The sequence below is a fragment of the Coregonus clupeaformis genome, chromosome 30 (genome assembly GCF_020615455.1).
Source record: "Coregonus clupeaformis isolate EN_2021a chromosome 30, ASM2061545v1, whole genome shotgun sequence".
Classification (NCBI taxonomy): domain Eukaryota; kingdom Metazoa; phylum Chordata; class Actinopteri; order Salmoniformes; family Salmonidae; genus Coregonus; species Coregonus clupeaformis.
This window is the reverse complement of record NC_059221.1, coordinates 25,332,080-25,348,174: the sequence shown is the minus strand read 5'-3', so window position 1 is coordinate 25,348,174 and position 16,095 is coordinate 25,332,080. Positions and strand designations below refer to the sequence as shown.

The 16,095-nt window shown below is 51.4% G+C and overlaps 1 protein-coding gene across 2 annotated transcripts in view; it reads left to right on the top strand.

Annotated features, from left to right (window-relative positions):
- The window catches only part of lama5 (laminin, alpha 5), a 194,445-nt gene that overhangs the window by 138,684 nt on the left and 39,666 nt on the right, over positions 1-16,095 (top strand). For both annotated transcript variants that reach the window (XM_045209507.1, XM_045209506.1), the window contains exons 46-55: positions 1-49; positions 222-405; positions 1,464-1,604; positions 5,576-5,718; positions 5,900-6,010; positions 6,390-6,501; positions 10,528-10,692; positions 11,964-12,160; positions 12,380-12,496; positions 15,818-15,972. The exon at positions 1-49 is cut by the window's left edge and continues 52 nt beyond it. In XM_045209507.1, coding sequence (XP_045065442.1) covers positions 1-49; positions 222-405; positions 1,464-1,604; positions 5,576-5,718; positions 5,900-6,010; positions 6,390-6,501; positions 10,528-10,692; positions 11,964-12,160; positions 12,380-12,496; positions 15,818-15,972 — 1,374 coding nt within the window. The remainder of the gene's footprint in view (positions 50-221; positions 406-1,463; positions 1,605-5,575; positions 5,719-5,899; positions 6,011-6,389; positions 6,502-10,527; positions 10,693-11,963; positions 12,161-12,379; positions 12,497-15,817; positions 15,973-16,095) is intronic.

Sequence of the window (16,095 nt, the reverse complement as noted above, 5' to 3'; positions counted from 1 at the left end):
GTGCCGGTGTAAACCTGGTGTGAGCGGGCTCTCCTGTGACTGCTGTGAGGTTCGTCGGAATCCAGAACCAAACAAATATTGTCAGAGACTAACTCTTAACCAACTTATATAAACCGAAATACATCATTGATCCTGGTTGCTTGTCTCTGGCAAGCTTATTTTTCATTGTTAGTTACGGCATCCTCATTACCTAGCTATGTCAATAATGTGTTGTATTTCAGGACGGTGCGTTTGGCTATGACTCCTGCTCTGGGTGTCGTCGATGTGACTGTGACGCGGCTGCGGCCCTGGTCCAACCGTGTGACCCCAGGAACGGTTCGTGTGCCTGCCAGCCAGGGGTCAAGGGACCTAACTGTCGCCAGTGTGCTCCTGGGTACTGGTCCTACAGTCCTGAGGGCTGCAAGAGTGAGTTACACCTGCCTCCTACACGCTTAGAAAAAAGGCTTCCAAAAGGGTTCTTCGGCGGTCCCCATAGGATAACCCTTTTTGGTTCCAGGTAGAACTCTTTTTGGTTCCAGGTAGAACTCTTTTTGGTTCCAGGTAGAACCCTTTTGGGTTCCATGTAGAACCCTCTGTGGAAACAGTTTTACATGTAACCCAAAGGGGTTCTACCTGGAACCAAAAGGGTTGTACCAGGAACCAAAAAGGGTTCTTCAAAGGGTTCTCCTATGGGGACAGCTGAATAACCCTTTTCGGTTCTAGAGCACATTTTTTTTCTAAGAGTGTCAGCCAATCAGCATTCAGGGCTCGAACCACCCAGTTTATAATATAGAAGGATACACTGAGTGTACAAAACATTAAGAACACATTCCTAATATTGAGTTGCACCCCCTTTTGCCCTCAGAACAGCCTCAATTGGTCTGGACATGGACTCTACAAGTTGTCGAAAGCATTCCACAGGAATGCTGGCCCTCGTTGACTCCAATGCTTCCCATAGTAATGTCAACTTGGCTGGAAACTGTTGGAAACTGCCGAACGTGAAAAACCCAGCACCGCTGCAGTTCTTTACACACTCAAACCGTTGCGCCTGGCACCTACTACCATACCCCGCTCAAAGGCACTTTGTCTTGCCCATTCACCCTCTGAATGGCACACATACACAATCCATGTCTCAATTGTGTCAAGGCTTAAAAATCATTCTTTAACCTGTCTCCTCCCCTTCATCTACACTGATTGAAGTGGATTTAACAAGTGACATCAAATAAGGGAATCATAACTTTCACCTGGATTCACCTGGTCAGTCTATGTCATGGAAAGATTTTCCTAATGTTTTGTGCATAGTATATAACCAGGCGTCCCAGTAATCGAACCCGCAATCCTGGCGTTGCAAGCGCCGTGCTCTACTAACTGAACCATACAAGAAGACAAGTTGGAAGTTCGGGTATATGCAAGATGTGGACTAGCCTTAACACTGTGTGTGTGTGTGTGTGTGTGTGTGTGTGTGTGTCTTCCGTTCTCTTCAGAGTGTGAGTGTAAGCATGGGCGCTGTGACCCTCGGACAGGGGAGTGTCGCTGTGGAGACGGCCTGACAGGCAAACAGTGTGACAGCTGTTCCCATAGATACAGTGTTCCTGTACAACACGGACATGATATGACCTGTGAACGTAAGTACTGGGTCTGTTATTGAATCCATATCTACTGTAAGGTGTATTGGCATTTTTACTTTACTGTGATTTTATTTGAGAAGGAGAGCGATGGAGACAGGGAGAGATGGACAGGGGGAGGGGAGATAGACGGGGAGGGGGAGAGATGGACAGGGGAGGGGAGAGATGGACAGGGGGAGAGGGAGAGATAGACGGGGGAGGGGGAGAGATGGACAGGGGGAGGGGGAGAGATAGACGGGGAGGGGGAGAGATGGACAGGGGAGGGAGAGATGGACAGGGGGAGGGGGAGAGATGGACAGGGGGAGAGGGAGAGATAGACGGGGGAGGGGGAGAGATGGACAGGGGGAGGGGGGAGAGATAGACGGGGAGGGGGAGAGATGGACAGGGGGAAGGGAGAGATGGACAGGGGGAGAGGGAGAGATAGACGGGGGAGGGGGAGAGATGGACAGGGGGAGGGGGAGAGATGGACAGGGGGAGGGGAGAGATGGACGGGGGAGGGGGAGAGATGGACAGGGGGAGGGGGAGAGATGGACAGGGGGAGGGGAGAGATAGACGGGGAGGGGGAGAGATAGACAGGGGAGGGGGAGAGATGGAGACAGGGAGATATGGACAGGGGGAGGGGGAGAGATGGACGGGGGAGGGGGAGAGATGGATGGGGGGAGGGGGAGAGATGGACAGGGGGAGGGGGAGAGATGGACAGGGGGAGGGGGAGAGATGGACGGGGGAGGGGGAGAGATGGACGGGGAGGAGGAGAGATGGACAGGGGAGGGGGCGAGATGGACAGGGGGAGGGGGAGAGATGGACGGGGAGGAGGAGAGATGGACAGGGGGAGGGGGAGAGATAGACGGGGAGGGGGAGAGATAGACAGGGGAGGGGGAGAGATGACAGGGGGAGGGGGAGAGATGGAGACAGGGAGAGATGGACAGGGGGAGGGGGAGAGATGGATGGGGGAGGGGGAGAGATGGATGGGGGGAGGGGGAGAGATAGACGGGGGAGGGGGAGAGATGGACAGGGGGAGGGGGAGAGATGGACGGGGGAGGAGGAGAGATGGACAGGGGGAGGGGGAGAGATAGACGGGGAGGGGGGAGAGATAGACAGGGGAGGGGGAGAGATGACAGGGGGAGGGGGAGAGATGGATGGGGGAGGGGGAGAGATGGAGACAGGGAGAGATGGACAGGGGGAGGGGGAGAGATGGATGGGGGAGGGGGAGAGATGGATGGGGGAGGGGGAGAGATGGACGGGGAGGGGAGAGATAGACAGGGGGAGGGGGAGAGATGGAGACAGGGAGAGATGGACAGGGGGAGGGGGAGAGATGGATGGGGGGAGGGGGAGAGATGGATGGGGGAGGGGGAGAGATGGACGGGGAGGAGGAGAGATGGACAGGGGGAGGGGGAGAGATGGACAGGGGGAGGGGGAGAGATGGAGACAGGGAGAGATGGACAGGGGAGGGGGGAGAGATGGACGGGGAGGGGAGAGATGGATGGGGGAGGGGGAGAGATGGACAGGGGGAGGGGGAGAGATGGACAGGGGGAGGGGGAGAGATGGACGGGGAGGGGGAGAGATGGACGGGGAGGAGGAGAGATGGACAGGGGGAGGGGGAGAGATGGACAGGGGAGGGGGAGAGATGGACGGGGGAGGGGGAGAGATGGACAGGGGGAGGGGGAGAGATGGACAGGGGGAGGGGAGAGATGGACGGGGAGGGGGAGAGATGGACAGGGGAGGGGGAGAGATGGATGGGGGGAGGGGGGAGATAGACGGGGAGGGGGGAGAGATAGACAGGGGGAGGGGGAGAGATGGAGACAGGGAGAGATGGACAGGGGGAGGGGGAGAGATGGACGGGGGAGGGGGAGAGATGGATGGGGGGAGGGGGAGAGATAGACGGGGAGGGGGAGGGGAGAGATGGACAGGGGGAGGGGGAGAGATGGAGACAGGGAGAGATGGACAGGGGGAGGGGGAGAGATGGACGGGGAGGGGGAGAGATGGACAGGGGGAGGGGGAGAGATAGACAGGGGGAGGGGGAGAGATGGACAGGGGGAGGGGGAGATGGACAGGGAGGGGGAGAGATGGACAGGGGGAGGGGGAGAGATGGACGGGGGAGGGGGGTGAGATAGACGGGGAGGGGGAGAGATGGACAGGGGGAGGGGAGAGATAGACGGGGAGGGGGAGAGATGGACAGGGAGGGGGAGAGATGGACAGGGGGAGGGAGAGATGGACAGGGGGAGGGGGAGAGATGGACAGGGGGAGGGGGAGAGATGGACAGGGAGGGGGAGAGATGGACAGGGGAGGGGGAGAGATGGACGGGGAGGGGGAGAGAAGGACAGGGGAGGGGAGAGATAGACGGGGAGGGGGAGAGATGGACAGGGGGAGGGGGAGAGATGGATGGGGGGAGGGGGAGAGATAGACGGGGAGGGGGAGGGGAGAGATGGACAGGGGGAGGGGGAGAGATGGAGACAGGGAGAGATGGACAGGGGAGGGGGAGAGATGGACGGGGAGGGGGAGAGATGGACAGGGGAGGGGGAGAGATAGACAGGGGGAGGGGGAGAGATAGACAGGGGGAGGGGGAGAGATGGACAGGGGGAGGGGGAGAGATGGACAGGAGGGGGAGAGATGAACAGGGGGAGGGGGAGAGATGGACAGGGAGGGGGAGAGATGGACAGGGGGAGGGGGGAGATGGACGGGGGAGGGGGTGAGATAGACGGGGAGGGGGGAGATGGACAGGGGAGGGGAGAGATAGACGGGGAGGGGGAGAGATGGACAGGAGGGGGAGAGATGGACAGGGGAGGGGAGAGATGGACAGGGGGAGGGGGGAGATGGACAGGGGGAGGGGGAGAGATGGACAGGAGGGGGAGAGATGGGGAGGGGAGAGATGGACGGGGGAGGGGGAGAGAAGGACAGGGGAGGGAGAGATAGACGGGGAGGGGGAGAGATGGACAGGGGGAGGGGGAGAGATAGACAGGGGAGGGGGAGAGATGGACAGGGAGGGGGAGAGATGGACAGGGGAGGGGGAGAGATGGACAGGGGAGGGGGAGATGGATGGGGGGGAGGGGGAGAGATAGACAGGGGGAGGGGGAGAGATGGATGGGGGGAGGGGGAGAGATAGACGGGGAGTGGGAGAGATGGACAGGGGGAGTGGAGAGATGGACAGGGGAGGGGAGAGATGGACGGGGAGGGGGTGAGATAGACGGGGAGGGGGAGAGATGGACAGGGGGGGAGGAGAGATAGACGGGGAGGGGGAGAGATGGACAGGGAGGGGAGAGATGGACGGGGGGGGGAGAGATGGACAGGGGGAGGGGAGATGGACAGGGGGAGGGGGAGAGATGGACAGGGGGAGGGGGAGAGATGGCGGGGAGGGGGAGAGATGGACGGGGAGGGGGAGAGATGGACAGGGGGAGGGGAGAGATGGACGGGGAGGGGAGAGATGGACGGGGAGGGGGAGAGATGGACAGGGGGAGGGGGAGAGATAGACAGGGGGAGGGGGAGAGATGGACAGGGGGAGGGGGAGAGATGGACGGGGAGGGGGGAGAGATGGACGGGGAGGGAGAGATGGACAGGGGGAGGGGGAGAGATGGACGGGGAGGGGGAGAGATGGACAGGGGGAGGGGATAGATGGACGGGGGGGGGGGAGAGATGGACGGGGAGGGGGAGAGATGGACGGGGAGGGGGGAGATGGACAGGGGGAGGGGGAGAGATGGACGGGGGAGGGGGAGAGATGGACAGGGGGAGGGGGAGAGATGGACGGGGAGGGGGAGAGATGGACGGGGAGGGGGAGAGATGGACAGGGGGAGGGGGAGAGATGGAGACAGGGAGAGATGGACAGGGGGAGGGGGAGAGATGGACAGGGGGGGAGGATGGGAAAGGAGACGAGAGGAAAGGGAGAGGAGGGAGGTAGAAGGAGAGAAGGAGAGTGTCAGACTGTAGCTCGGTTCTGGTCCAATATTATGATGAAGGTGACTAAATGTGTTTCCTTTCAGCTTGTGACAGCTGTGTGATCGTCTTGTTGGAGGATCTGGACAAAATGAACAACAGCTTTGGCTCCATTGCTCACCAGCTGACCAACCTGAACGCTTCCTCTATCGCTTGGGCCCAGCTACACAACGCCATAGACAATATCGCTGTGAGCACACACACACACACATACACACACACACACACACACACACACACACACATACACACACACACACACACACACACACACACACACACACACAAATACTCAATAAATGCACATACACCATATGTTTGTCTAAAAACACTAATTCAATCTGTTGACTGAGATTGACTCTGTTTCCCAGAATGCCACAGAGAACTACAACAGTACTCTGGATGAGAGCAGGAACAGAGTGGACATGTTGGAGGGAGAGATCATGACCATCAACTCAGACATCAATGACCTGGAGGAGAAGGTGATGATGATCTGTGATGACCCTCTCTGTCCACACTTCTCTCTCATTATTTAATCAGTTATTCAGCTCAATGACACTCTCTGTCCACACTTCTCTCTCAATATTTAATCAGTTATTCAGCTCAATGACCCTCTCTGTCCACACTTCTCTCTCATTATACATTTATTCTTCTCAGTTTCCTTTTTAAAATGTGTATTATCCTTATTTTTTCACATAAATGTTTATTATTTGAATTCATAACAGTTTCAAGTGTTCAAATACAAACATATGTGTATATATTTTTATCCCCACTACTCCAACGTCAGCTTATTGTAATTAATGCAGTTTGATGGTAAGGATGAAGGACAGCTGTACTGATGTAATGTTGTCCTCCCACCAGGTGGTGGCGACTGCAGACAAAGCAGACAGTCTGGGGAATAGCAGCAGTAACACCCATCAGAGAGCCCAGAACCTGCTCTCACACATCAACAACATCATAGGAGAGGTGGAAGGTAGCAGCCTCTGGGAAATCTTTATGGGGGACACTAAATCTGAGTTGATGTTGTCAGTGAAAATTATTCATTAAGAGTTCATCCCTCATTTTGTTGGATTAAAGTACATCCATAAAACATAAAACTCTCATTCTATTAGAGATACACTACATTACCAAAAGGATGTGGACACCTGCTCGTTGAACATCTCATTCCAAAATCATGGGCATTAATATGGAGTTGGTCCCCCTTTGGTCCTCTGTAGCTCAGCTGGTAGAGCACGGTGCTTGTAACGCCAAGGTAGTGGGTTCGATCCCCGGGACCACCCATACACAAAAATGTATGCACGCATGACTGTAAGTCGCTTTGGATAAAAGCGTCTGCTAAATGGCATATTATTATTATTATTATTATTATTATTATTATTATAACAGCCTCCACTCTTCTGGGAAGGCTTTCCACTAGATGTTGGCGCATTGCTGCGGGGACTTGCTTCCATTCAGCCACGAGCATTAGTGAGGTCGGGCACTGATGTTGGGCGATTAGGCCTGGCTCGCCGTCGGCATTTCAATTAATCCCAAAGGTGTTCGATGGAGTTGAGGTCAGGGCTCTATGCAGGCCAGTCAAGTTCTTCCACACCGACCTCGACAAACCATTTCTTGGACCTCGCTTTGTGCACGGGGACATTGTCATGGGCCTTCCCCAAACTGTTGCCACAAAGTTGGAAGCACAGAATCGTCTAGAATGTCATTGTATGCTGCAGCTTTAAGATTTCCGTTCACTGGAACTAAGGGGCTTAGCCCAAACCATGAAAAACAGCCCCAGACCATTATTCCTCTTCCACCAAACTTTACAGTTGGCACTATGCATTTGGGCAGGTAGCGTTCTCCTGGCATCCGCCAAACCCAGATTCGTCCGTCGGACTGCCAGATGGTGAAGTGTGATTCATCACTCCAAAGTCCAATGTCAGCGAGCTTTACACCACTCCAGCTGACGCTTGGCATTGCACATGGTAATCTTAGCCTTGTGTGCGGCTGCTCGGCCATGGAAACCCATTTCATGAAGCTCCCGACGAACAGTTATTGTGCTGATGTTGCTTCCAGAGGCAGTTTGGAACTCGGTAGTGAGTGTTGCAACCGAGGACAGACGATTTTTACGCGCTTCAGCATTTGACGGTCCCGTTCTGTGAGCTTGTGTGGCCTACCACTTCCCAGCTGAGCCGGTGTTGCTCGTAGACGTTTCCACTTCACAATAACAGCACTTACAGTTGACCGGGGCAGCTCTAGCAGGGCAGAAAATTGATGAACTGACTTGCCACTGAGCTCTTCAGTAAGGCCATTCTACAGCCAATGTTTGTCTATGGAGATTGCATGGCTGTGTGCTCGATTTTATACACCTGTCAGCAACGGGTGTGGCTGAAATAGCCAAATCCACTAATTGGAATGGGTGTCCACATACTTTTGTACAGTGCCTTCGGAAAGTATTCAGACCCCTTAACTTTTTCCACATTTTGTTACGTTACAACCTTATTCTAAAATGTATTAAATAAAACATGTTCCTCAGCAATCTACACAAAATACCCCATAATGACAAAGCAAAAACAGGTTTTTTAGAAATGTTTGCAAATATAAAAAATTAAAAACATAAGTATTCAAACCCTTTGCTATGAGACTCAAAATTTAGCTCAGGTGCATCCTGTTTCCATTGATCATCCTTGAGATGTTTCTACAAATTGATTGGAGTCCACCTGTGGTAAATTCAATTGATTGGACATGATTTGGAAAAGCACACACATTTACATTTACATTTACGTCATTTAGCAGACGCTCTTATCCAGAGCGACTTACAAATTGGTGCATTCAACTTATGATAGCCAGTGGGACAACCACTTCTTTTTTTTTGTGGGGGAGGGGTGGGGTAGAAGGATTACGTTTATACTATTCTAGGTATTCCTTAAAGAGGTAGGGTTTCAAGTGTCTCCGGAAGGTGGTCAGTGACTCCGCTGTCCTGGCATCGTGGGGGAGCTTGTTCCACCATTGGGGTGCCAGAGCAGCGAATAGCTTTGACTGGGCTGAGCGGGAACTGTGCTTCCGTAGAGGTAGGGGGGCTAGCAGGCCAGAGGTGGATGAACGTAGTGCCCTCGTTTGGGTGTAGGGTCTGATCAGAGCCTGAAGGTAAGGAGGTGCCGTTCCCCTCACAGCTCTGTAGGCAAGCACCATGGTCTTGTAGTAGATGCGAGCCTCAACTGGAAGCCAGTGGAGTGTGCGGAGGAGCGGGGTGACATGAGAGAACTTGGGAAGGTTGAACACCAGACGGGCTGCAGCGTTCTGGATAAGTTGTAGGGGTTTAATGGCACAGGCAGGGAGCCCAGCCAACAGCGAGTTGCAGTAATCCAGACGGGAGATGACAGTGCCTGGATTAGGACCTGTGCCACTTTCTGTGTAAACACCTGTCTATATAAGGTCCCACAGTTGACAGTGCATGTCATAGCAAAAACCAAGCCATGAGGTCAAAGGAATTGTGCGTAGAGCTCCGAGACAGGATTGTGTCGTGGCACAGATCTGGGGAAGGGTACCAAAAAATGTCTGCAGCATTGAAGGTCCCCAAGAACACAGGGCCTCATCATTCTTAAATGGAAGAAGTTTGGAACCACAAAGAATCTTCCTAGAGCTGGCCGCCCGGCCAAACTGAGCAATCGTGGGAGGAGAAGGGCCTTGGTCAGGGAGGTGACCAAGAACCCAATGGTCACTCTGACAGAGCTCTAGAGTTCCTCTGTGGAGATGAGAGAACCTTCCAGAAGGACAACCATCTCTGCAGCACTCCACCAATCAGACCTTTATGGTAGAGTGGCCAGACGGAATCCACTCCTCAGTAAATGGCACATGACAGACCGCTTGGAGTTTGCCAAAAGGCACCTAAAACTCTCAGACCATGAGAAACAAGACTCTCTGGTCTGATGAAACCAAGATTGAACTCTTTGGCCTGAATGCCAAGCGTCACGTCTGGAGGAAACCTGGCACCATCCCTACGGTGAAGCATGGTGGTGGCAGCATCATGCTGTGGGGATGTTTTTCAGCGGCAGGGACTGGGAGACTAGTCAGGATCGAGGCAAAGATGAATGGAGCAAAGTACAGAGAGATCCTTGATGAAAACCTGCTCCAGAGTGCTCAGGACCTCAGACTGGGGCGAAGGTTCACCTTCCAACAGGACAACGACCCTAAGCACACAGCCAAGACAACACCGGAGTGGCTTCGGGACAAGTCTCTGAATGTCCTTGAGTGGCCCAGCCAGAGCCCGAACTTGAACCCAATCGAACATCTCTGGAGAGACCTGAAAATAGCTGTGCAGCGACGCTCCCCATCCAACCTGACAGAGCTTGAGAGGATCTGCAGAGACGAATGGGACAAACTCCCCAAATACAGGTGTGCCAAGCTTGTAGCGTCATACCCAAGAAGACTTGAGGCTGTAATCGCTGCCAAAGGTGCTTCAACAAAGTACTGAGTAAAGGGTCTGAATACTTATGTAAATGTCATATTTTGTTTGTTATATTTGATAAATTAGCAAACATTTCTATAAACCTGTTTGTGCTTTGTCATTATGGGGTATTGTGTGTAGATAGATGAGATTTAAAAAAAACGATGTAATCCATTTTAGAACAAGACTGTAACGTAACAAAATGTGGGAAACGTCAAGGGGTCTGAATACTTTCCGAAAGCACTGTATGCCGTCATGTAGCCTCCTGTTCCAAAAACCCAGACAATATAGTTAGGTATAAAGCCTAATATTCTCAGCCTAAAACCCAAAACAAGAGGAAAGCATCACTCATCCACCCCCTCCTCCCTATCATCCAATGAAACAGAGGTTTGGCTTAAAACTAGAGTCTTTCATTTAAACAATTACAAAACAGCCACAACGTAACAAAATTTGGGAAAAGTCAAGGGGTCTGAATACTTTCCTAAGGCACTATATATATAGTGTATAAAGTACATTTAGTTGGGGTTTTTACAGTGCATATAACAAGTGTTTTCTCTCTCTCTGCCTATCCAGACTTCATGCTGCAGAATAACCGTACGGGTCTGAATGAGACGGAGGTGGAGGAGGACCTGTCTGAGAAGATGAAGCAGGTGGAGGTCATGCTGAGAGAGATGAGATTTAAGAGCTGTGTCAGACAGAAGAAGATAGCAGACAGAGAGCTGTCCGAGGCTGAGAAATGTGAGTAGCACCTGGAGCCAGAGAGAGAGAGAGGGAGGGTGGGAGGGAGGGAGGGAGGGAGAGAGAGGGAGGGAGGGAGGGAGGGAGGGAGGGAGGGGGGATGGAGAGAGAGAGGGAGGGAGGGGGATGGAGAGAGGGAGGGCGAAGGAGAGGGAGGGAGAGAGAGGGAGGGAGGGAGGGAGGGGGAAGGGAGGGAGGGAGGGAGGGAGAGAGAGGGAGGGAGGGAGGGGGATGGAGGGAGGGAGGGAGGGAGGGGGATGGAGAGAGAGAGGGAGGGAGGGAGGGAGAGAGAGGGAGGGAGAGAGGGGGATGGAGAGAGGGAGGGAGGGAGGGGATGGAGAGAGAGAGAGGCGAAGGAGAGGGAGGGAGAGAGAGGGAGGGAGGGAGGGAGGGGGGAAGAGAGGGAGGGGGATGGAGAGGGAGGGAGGGAGGGAGGGAGAGAGGGAGGGAGGGAGGGAGGGAGGGCGGGAGGGAGGGAGGGAGGGAGGGAGGGAGGGAGGGAGGGAGGGAGGGAGGGAGGGAGGGAGGGAGGGAGGGAGGGAGGGGAGGGAGGGAGAGAGAGAGACAGGGTTCGGTGGAGAGAGAGAGAGAGGGAGGGATGGAGAGAGAGAGAGAGGGAGGGAGGGAGGGAGGGAGGGAGGGAGGGAGGGAGGGAGGGAGGGAGGGAGGGAGGGATGGGGAGGGAGGGAGAGAGAGAGACAGGGTTCGGTGGAGAGAGAGAGAGGGAGGGATATGGAGAGAGAGAGGGAGGGATGGAGAGATGAGGTTCAAGAGTTGGTCTGAAGAAGACAGCAGAGAGCTGTCCGAGGCTGAGAAACGTGAGTTCAACTACAGAAATAACATTACTGGAGTGGAAGTCCCCATTCAAGTCAAACTTCCTCTGATGGGCAGCTGGTCATATTGACTGTACCTACCCAGAACCTAGGTTGAAGTTAACCAAGGTTAGGACAACCTAATAATTCCACGAGGAAGCTTTTTGAAAAATAAACAGCTTCGTGGGACTAGCGCCATTGCCAACTAGCATCGCTGGTCCCTTTGTTCAGAAATCATTTATGCAAAAAGTTGTGGGATATTAGAATCCTGTTTGTATCCTTGGTTATCGTCAACCTAGCCCATAACCAGGAAGTACTATTTCACTGAGCCACACCTGGAGGAGCTGTGGTCCATGTGTACGTCTGACTCGTCTTACTGTACTGCGTTGTATTACTGTACTGCGTTGTATTCACAACCTTCTGGTCATTATACTTAAGGTGTGTTTCTTTTCTCCCTAGTGCTGGAGAAGGTGAAAGACCAGCTGGTGAGTCGTGTGGAGGAGAACGAGGGCTTGGTGACGGACATCAGGGAGCGTCTGGGGAAGTTCCATGACCAACTGATGGACCTGAGGGACGCTCTGAACCAGGCGGTTAACAACACCGCCCTCGCCTCCGATACCAACGCTGTTAATGAGAAGAGGATGGAGGAGGGCCAGGTAACACACACACACACACACACACACACACACACACACACACACACACACACACACACACACACACACACACACACACACACACACACACACACACACACACACACAGGAAAGCAGTATGAGAGTTTATCCACAATCAGACACAGACATCCTTTTTTTACATATTCAACTCTTTTTGACCTGCAATGTTTGAACTCATCATAGTGTTTCTGTCCTCAGCAAAAGGTGGATGAGTTGAATGGGAAGCACAAGGTGGTGGAGGATCTCCTGCAGATGGCAGAGGATGATGTAGCGACCGTCAACGACATGCTGTCTATGCTGCACGACTCCAAGGAGGTGAGCCTCATCCCTTACAGAGTTTTAAAAATATATATACAGTAGTCCCCTCACATATCACCCTCATCAAGACCGTATTAGTCTAAACACTAGGGCCGTGGAAAAAGTGATTAAAACACAGTTAAAGACAGAAAATCCCTAATGTCAGAAACGATCTAAACATTTTACATTACATTTACATTTTAGTCATTTAGCAGACGCTCTTATCCAGAGCGACTTACAGTTAGTGAGTTCATACATTATTTTATTTTTTATTTTTTCATAAACAAAGTGAGGCAGTCCCTGAAAATCTCCAAGCAGATCTCAAGCAGTCTGATTAGAACTCAAACATTCCCATTGTACAATAAAACCTTTATCTAAAAAGACTCCAGCCACCCAAGACATGGACTGTTCTTTCTGCTACCGCACGGCAAGCTGTACTGATGCAGCAAATCTGGAACCAACAGGACCCTGAACAGCTTCTATCCCCAAATAGTTAGTTAAATAGTTAGTTAAATAGTTAACCAATAGCTACCCAGACTATCTGCATTGACCCCTTTTTACACTAACTCTCTTGACTCATCACGTACACTGCTGCTACTGTCTATTATCTATCCTGTTGTCTAGTCACTTTACCCCTACCTACAGTATACTGCTGCTACTGTCTATTATCTATCCTGTTGTCTAGTCACTTTATCCCTAGTTATATGTACAGTGGGGGGAAAAAGTATTTAGTCAGCCACCAATTGTGCAAGTTCTCCCACTTAAAAAGATGAGAGAGGCCTGTAATTTTCATCATAGGTACACATCAACTATGACAGACAAAATGAGGAAAAAAAATCCAGAAAATCACATTGTAGGATTTTTTATGAATTTATTTGCAAATTATGGTGGAAAATAAGTATTTGGTCAATAACAAAAGTTTCTCAATACTTTGTTATATACCCTTTGTAGGCAATGACACAGGTCAAACGTTTTCTGTAAGTCTTCACAAGGTTTTCACACACTGTTGCTGGTATTTTGGCCCATTCCTCCATGCAGATCTCCTCTAGAGCAATGATGTTTTGGGGCTGTCGGTGGGCAACACAGACTTTCAACTCCCTCCAAAGATTTTCTATGGGGTTGAGATCTGGAGACTGGCTAGGCCACTCCAGGACCTTGAAATGCTTCTTACGAAGCCACTCCTTCGTTGCCCGGGTGGTGTGTTTGGGATCATTGTCATGCTGAAAGACCCAGCCACGTTTCATCTTCAATGCCCTTGCTGATGGAATGAGGTTTTCACTCAAAATCTCACGATACATGGCCCCATTCATTCTTTCCTTTACACGGATCAGTCGTCCTGGTGTTTCCACCCCCATGCTTCACAGTAGGTATGGTGTTCTTTGGATGCAACTCAGCATTCTTTGTCCTCCAAACACGACGAGTTGAGTTTTTACCAAAAAGTTATATTTTGGTTTCATCTGACCATATGACATTCTCCCAATCCTCTTCTGGATCATCCAAATGCACTCTAGCAAACTTCAGACGGGCCTGGACATGTACTGGCTTAAGCAGGGGGACACATCTGGCACTGCAGGATTTGAGTCCCTGGCGGCGTAGTGTGTTACTGATGGTAGGCTCTGTTACTTTGGTCCCAGCTCTCTGCAGGTCATTCACTAGGTCCCCCCGTGTGGTTCTGGGATTTTTGCTCACCGTTCTTGTGATTATTTTGACCCCACGGGGTGAGATCTTGCGTGGAGCCCCAGATCGAGGGAGATTATCAGTGGTCTTGTATGTCTTCCATTTCCTAATAATTGCTCCCACAGTTGATTTCTTCAAACCAAGCTGCTTACATATTGCAGATTCAGTCTTCCCAGCCTGGTGCAGGTCTACAATTTTGTTTCTGGTGTCCTTTGACAGCTCTTTGGTCTTGGCCATAGTGGAGTTTGGAGTGTGACGGTTTGAGGTTGTGGACAGGTGTCTTTTATACTGATAACAAGTTCAAACAGGTGCCATTAATACAGGTAACGAGTGGAGGACAGAGGAGCCTCTTAAAGAAGAAGTTACAGGTCTGTGAGAGCCAGAAATCTTGCTTGTTTGTAGGTGACCAAATACTTATTTTCCACCATAATTTGCAAATAAATTCATTAAAAATCCTACAATGTGATTTTCTGGATTTTTTTCTCTCAATTTGTCTGTCATATTTGACGTGTACCTATGATGAAAATTACAGGCCTCTCTCATCTTTTTAAGTGGGAGAACTTGCACAATTGGTGGCTGACTAAATACTTTTTTCCCCCACTGTACATATCTACCTCAATTACCTCGTACCCCTGTACATAGACTCAGTACTGGTACCCTTGCACATATACTCAGTACTGGTACCCCTGTACATAGACTCAGTACTGGTACCCCTGTACATAGACTCAGTACTGGTACCCCTGTACATAGACTCAGTACTGGTGCCCCTGTACATAGACTCAGTACTGGTGCCCCTGTACATAGACTCAGTACTGGTACCCCTGTACATAGACTCAGTACTGGTACCCCTGTACATAGACTCAGTACTGGTACCCCTGTACATAGACTCAGTACTGGTACCCCTGTACATAGACTCAGTACTGGTACCCCTGTACATAGACTCAGTACTGGTACCCCTGCACATAGACTCAGTACTGGTACCCCTGCACATAGACTCAGTACTGGTACCCCTGTATATAGACTCAGTACTGGTACCCCTGTACATAGACTCAGTACTGGTACCCCTGTACATAGACTCAGTACTGGTACCCCTGTACATAGACTCAGTACTGGTACCCCTGTACATAGACTCAGTACTGGTACCCCTGTACATAGACTCAGTACTGGTACCCCTGTACATAGACTCAGTACTGGTGCCCCTGTACATAGACTCAGTACTGGTGCCCCTGTACATAGACTCAGTACTGGTACCCCTGTACATAGACTCAGTACTGGTACCCCTGTACATAGACTCAGTACTGGTACCCCTGTACATAGACTCAGTACTGGTACCCCTGTACATAGACTCAGTACTGGTACCCCTGTACATAGACTCAGTACTGGTACCCCTGCACATAGACTCAGTACTGGTACCCCTGCACATAGACTCAGTACTGGTACCCCTGCATATAGACTCAGTACTGGTACCCCTGTACATAGACTCAGTACTGGTACCCCTGTACATAGACTCAGTACTGGTACCCCTGTACATAGACTCAGTACTGGTACCCCCTGTACACCGAGTATACCAAACATTAGGAACACTTTCCTAATATTGAGTTTTATTCATTAGATTTTATTTTATCTAGAATCTCCTGTCTCCTTTAAACCCCTTCTCTCTAGGATTATGAGCGTTTGGCTGCTCAGTTGGATGGTGCCAGGATGCCCCTGGCAGAAAAGGTGCAGACGTTTGCCCCCTCCCTCAGTAAGATACCGCTGGTGGAGGCAGCAGAGACACATGCTGAACTACTCAGTGAGCTGGCCATGAACATCTCCAGGTGAGGAGTTGATGGGTTGATGGATGGATATTGATTGATTGATTGATTGATTGATTGATTGATTGATTGGTTGCTTTTTTTGGTTGATGGATGGATGGTTGGTTGGTTGGTTGATTGATTGAT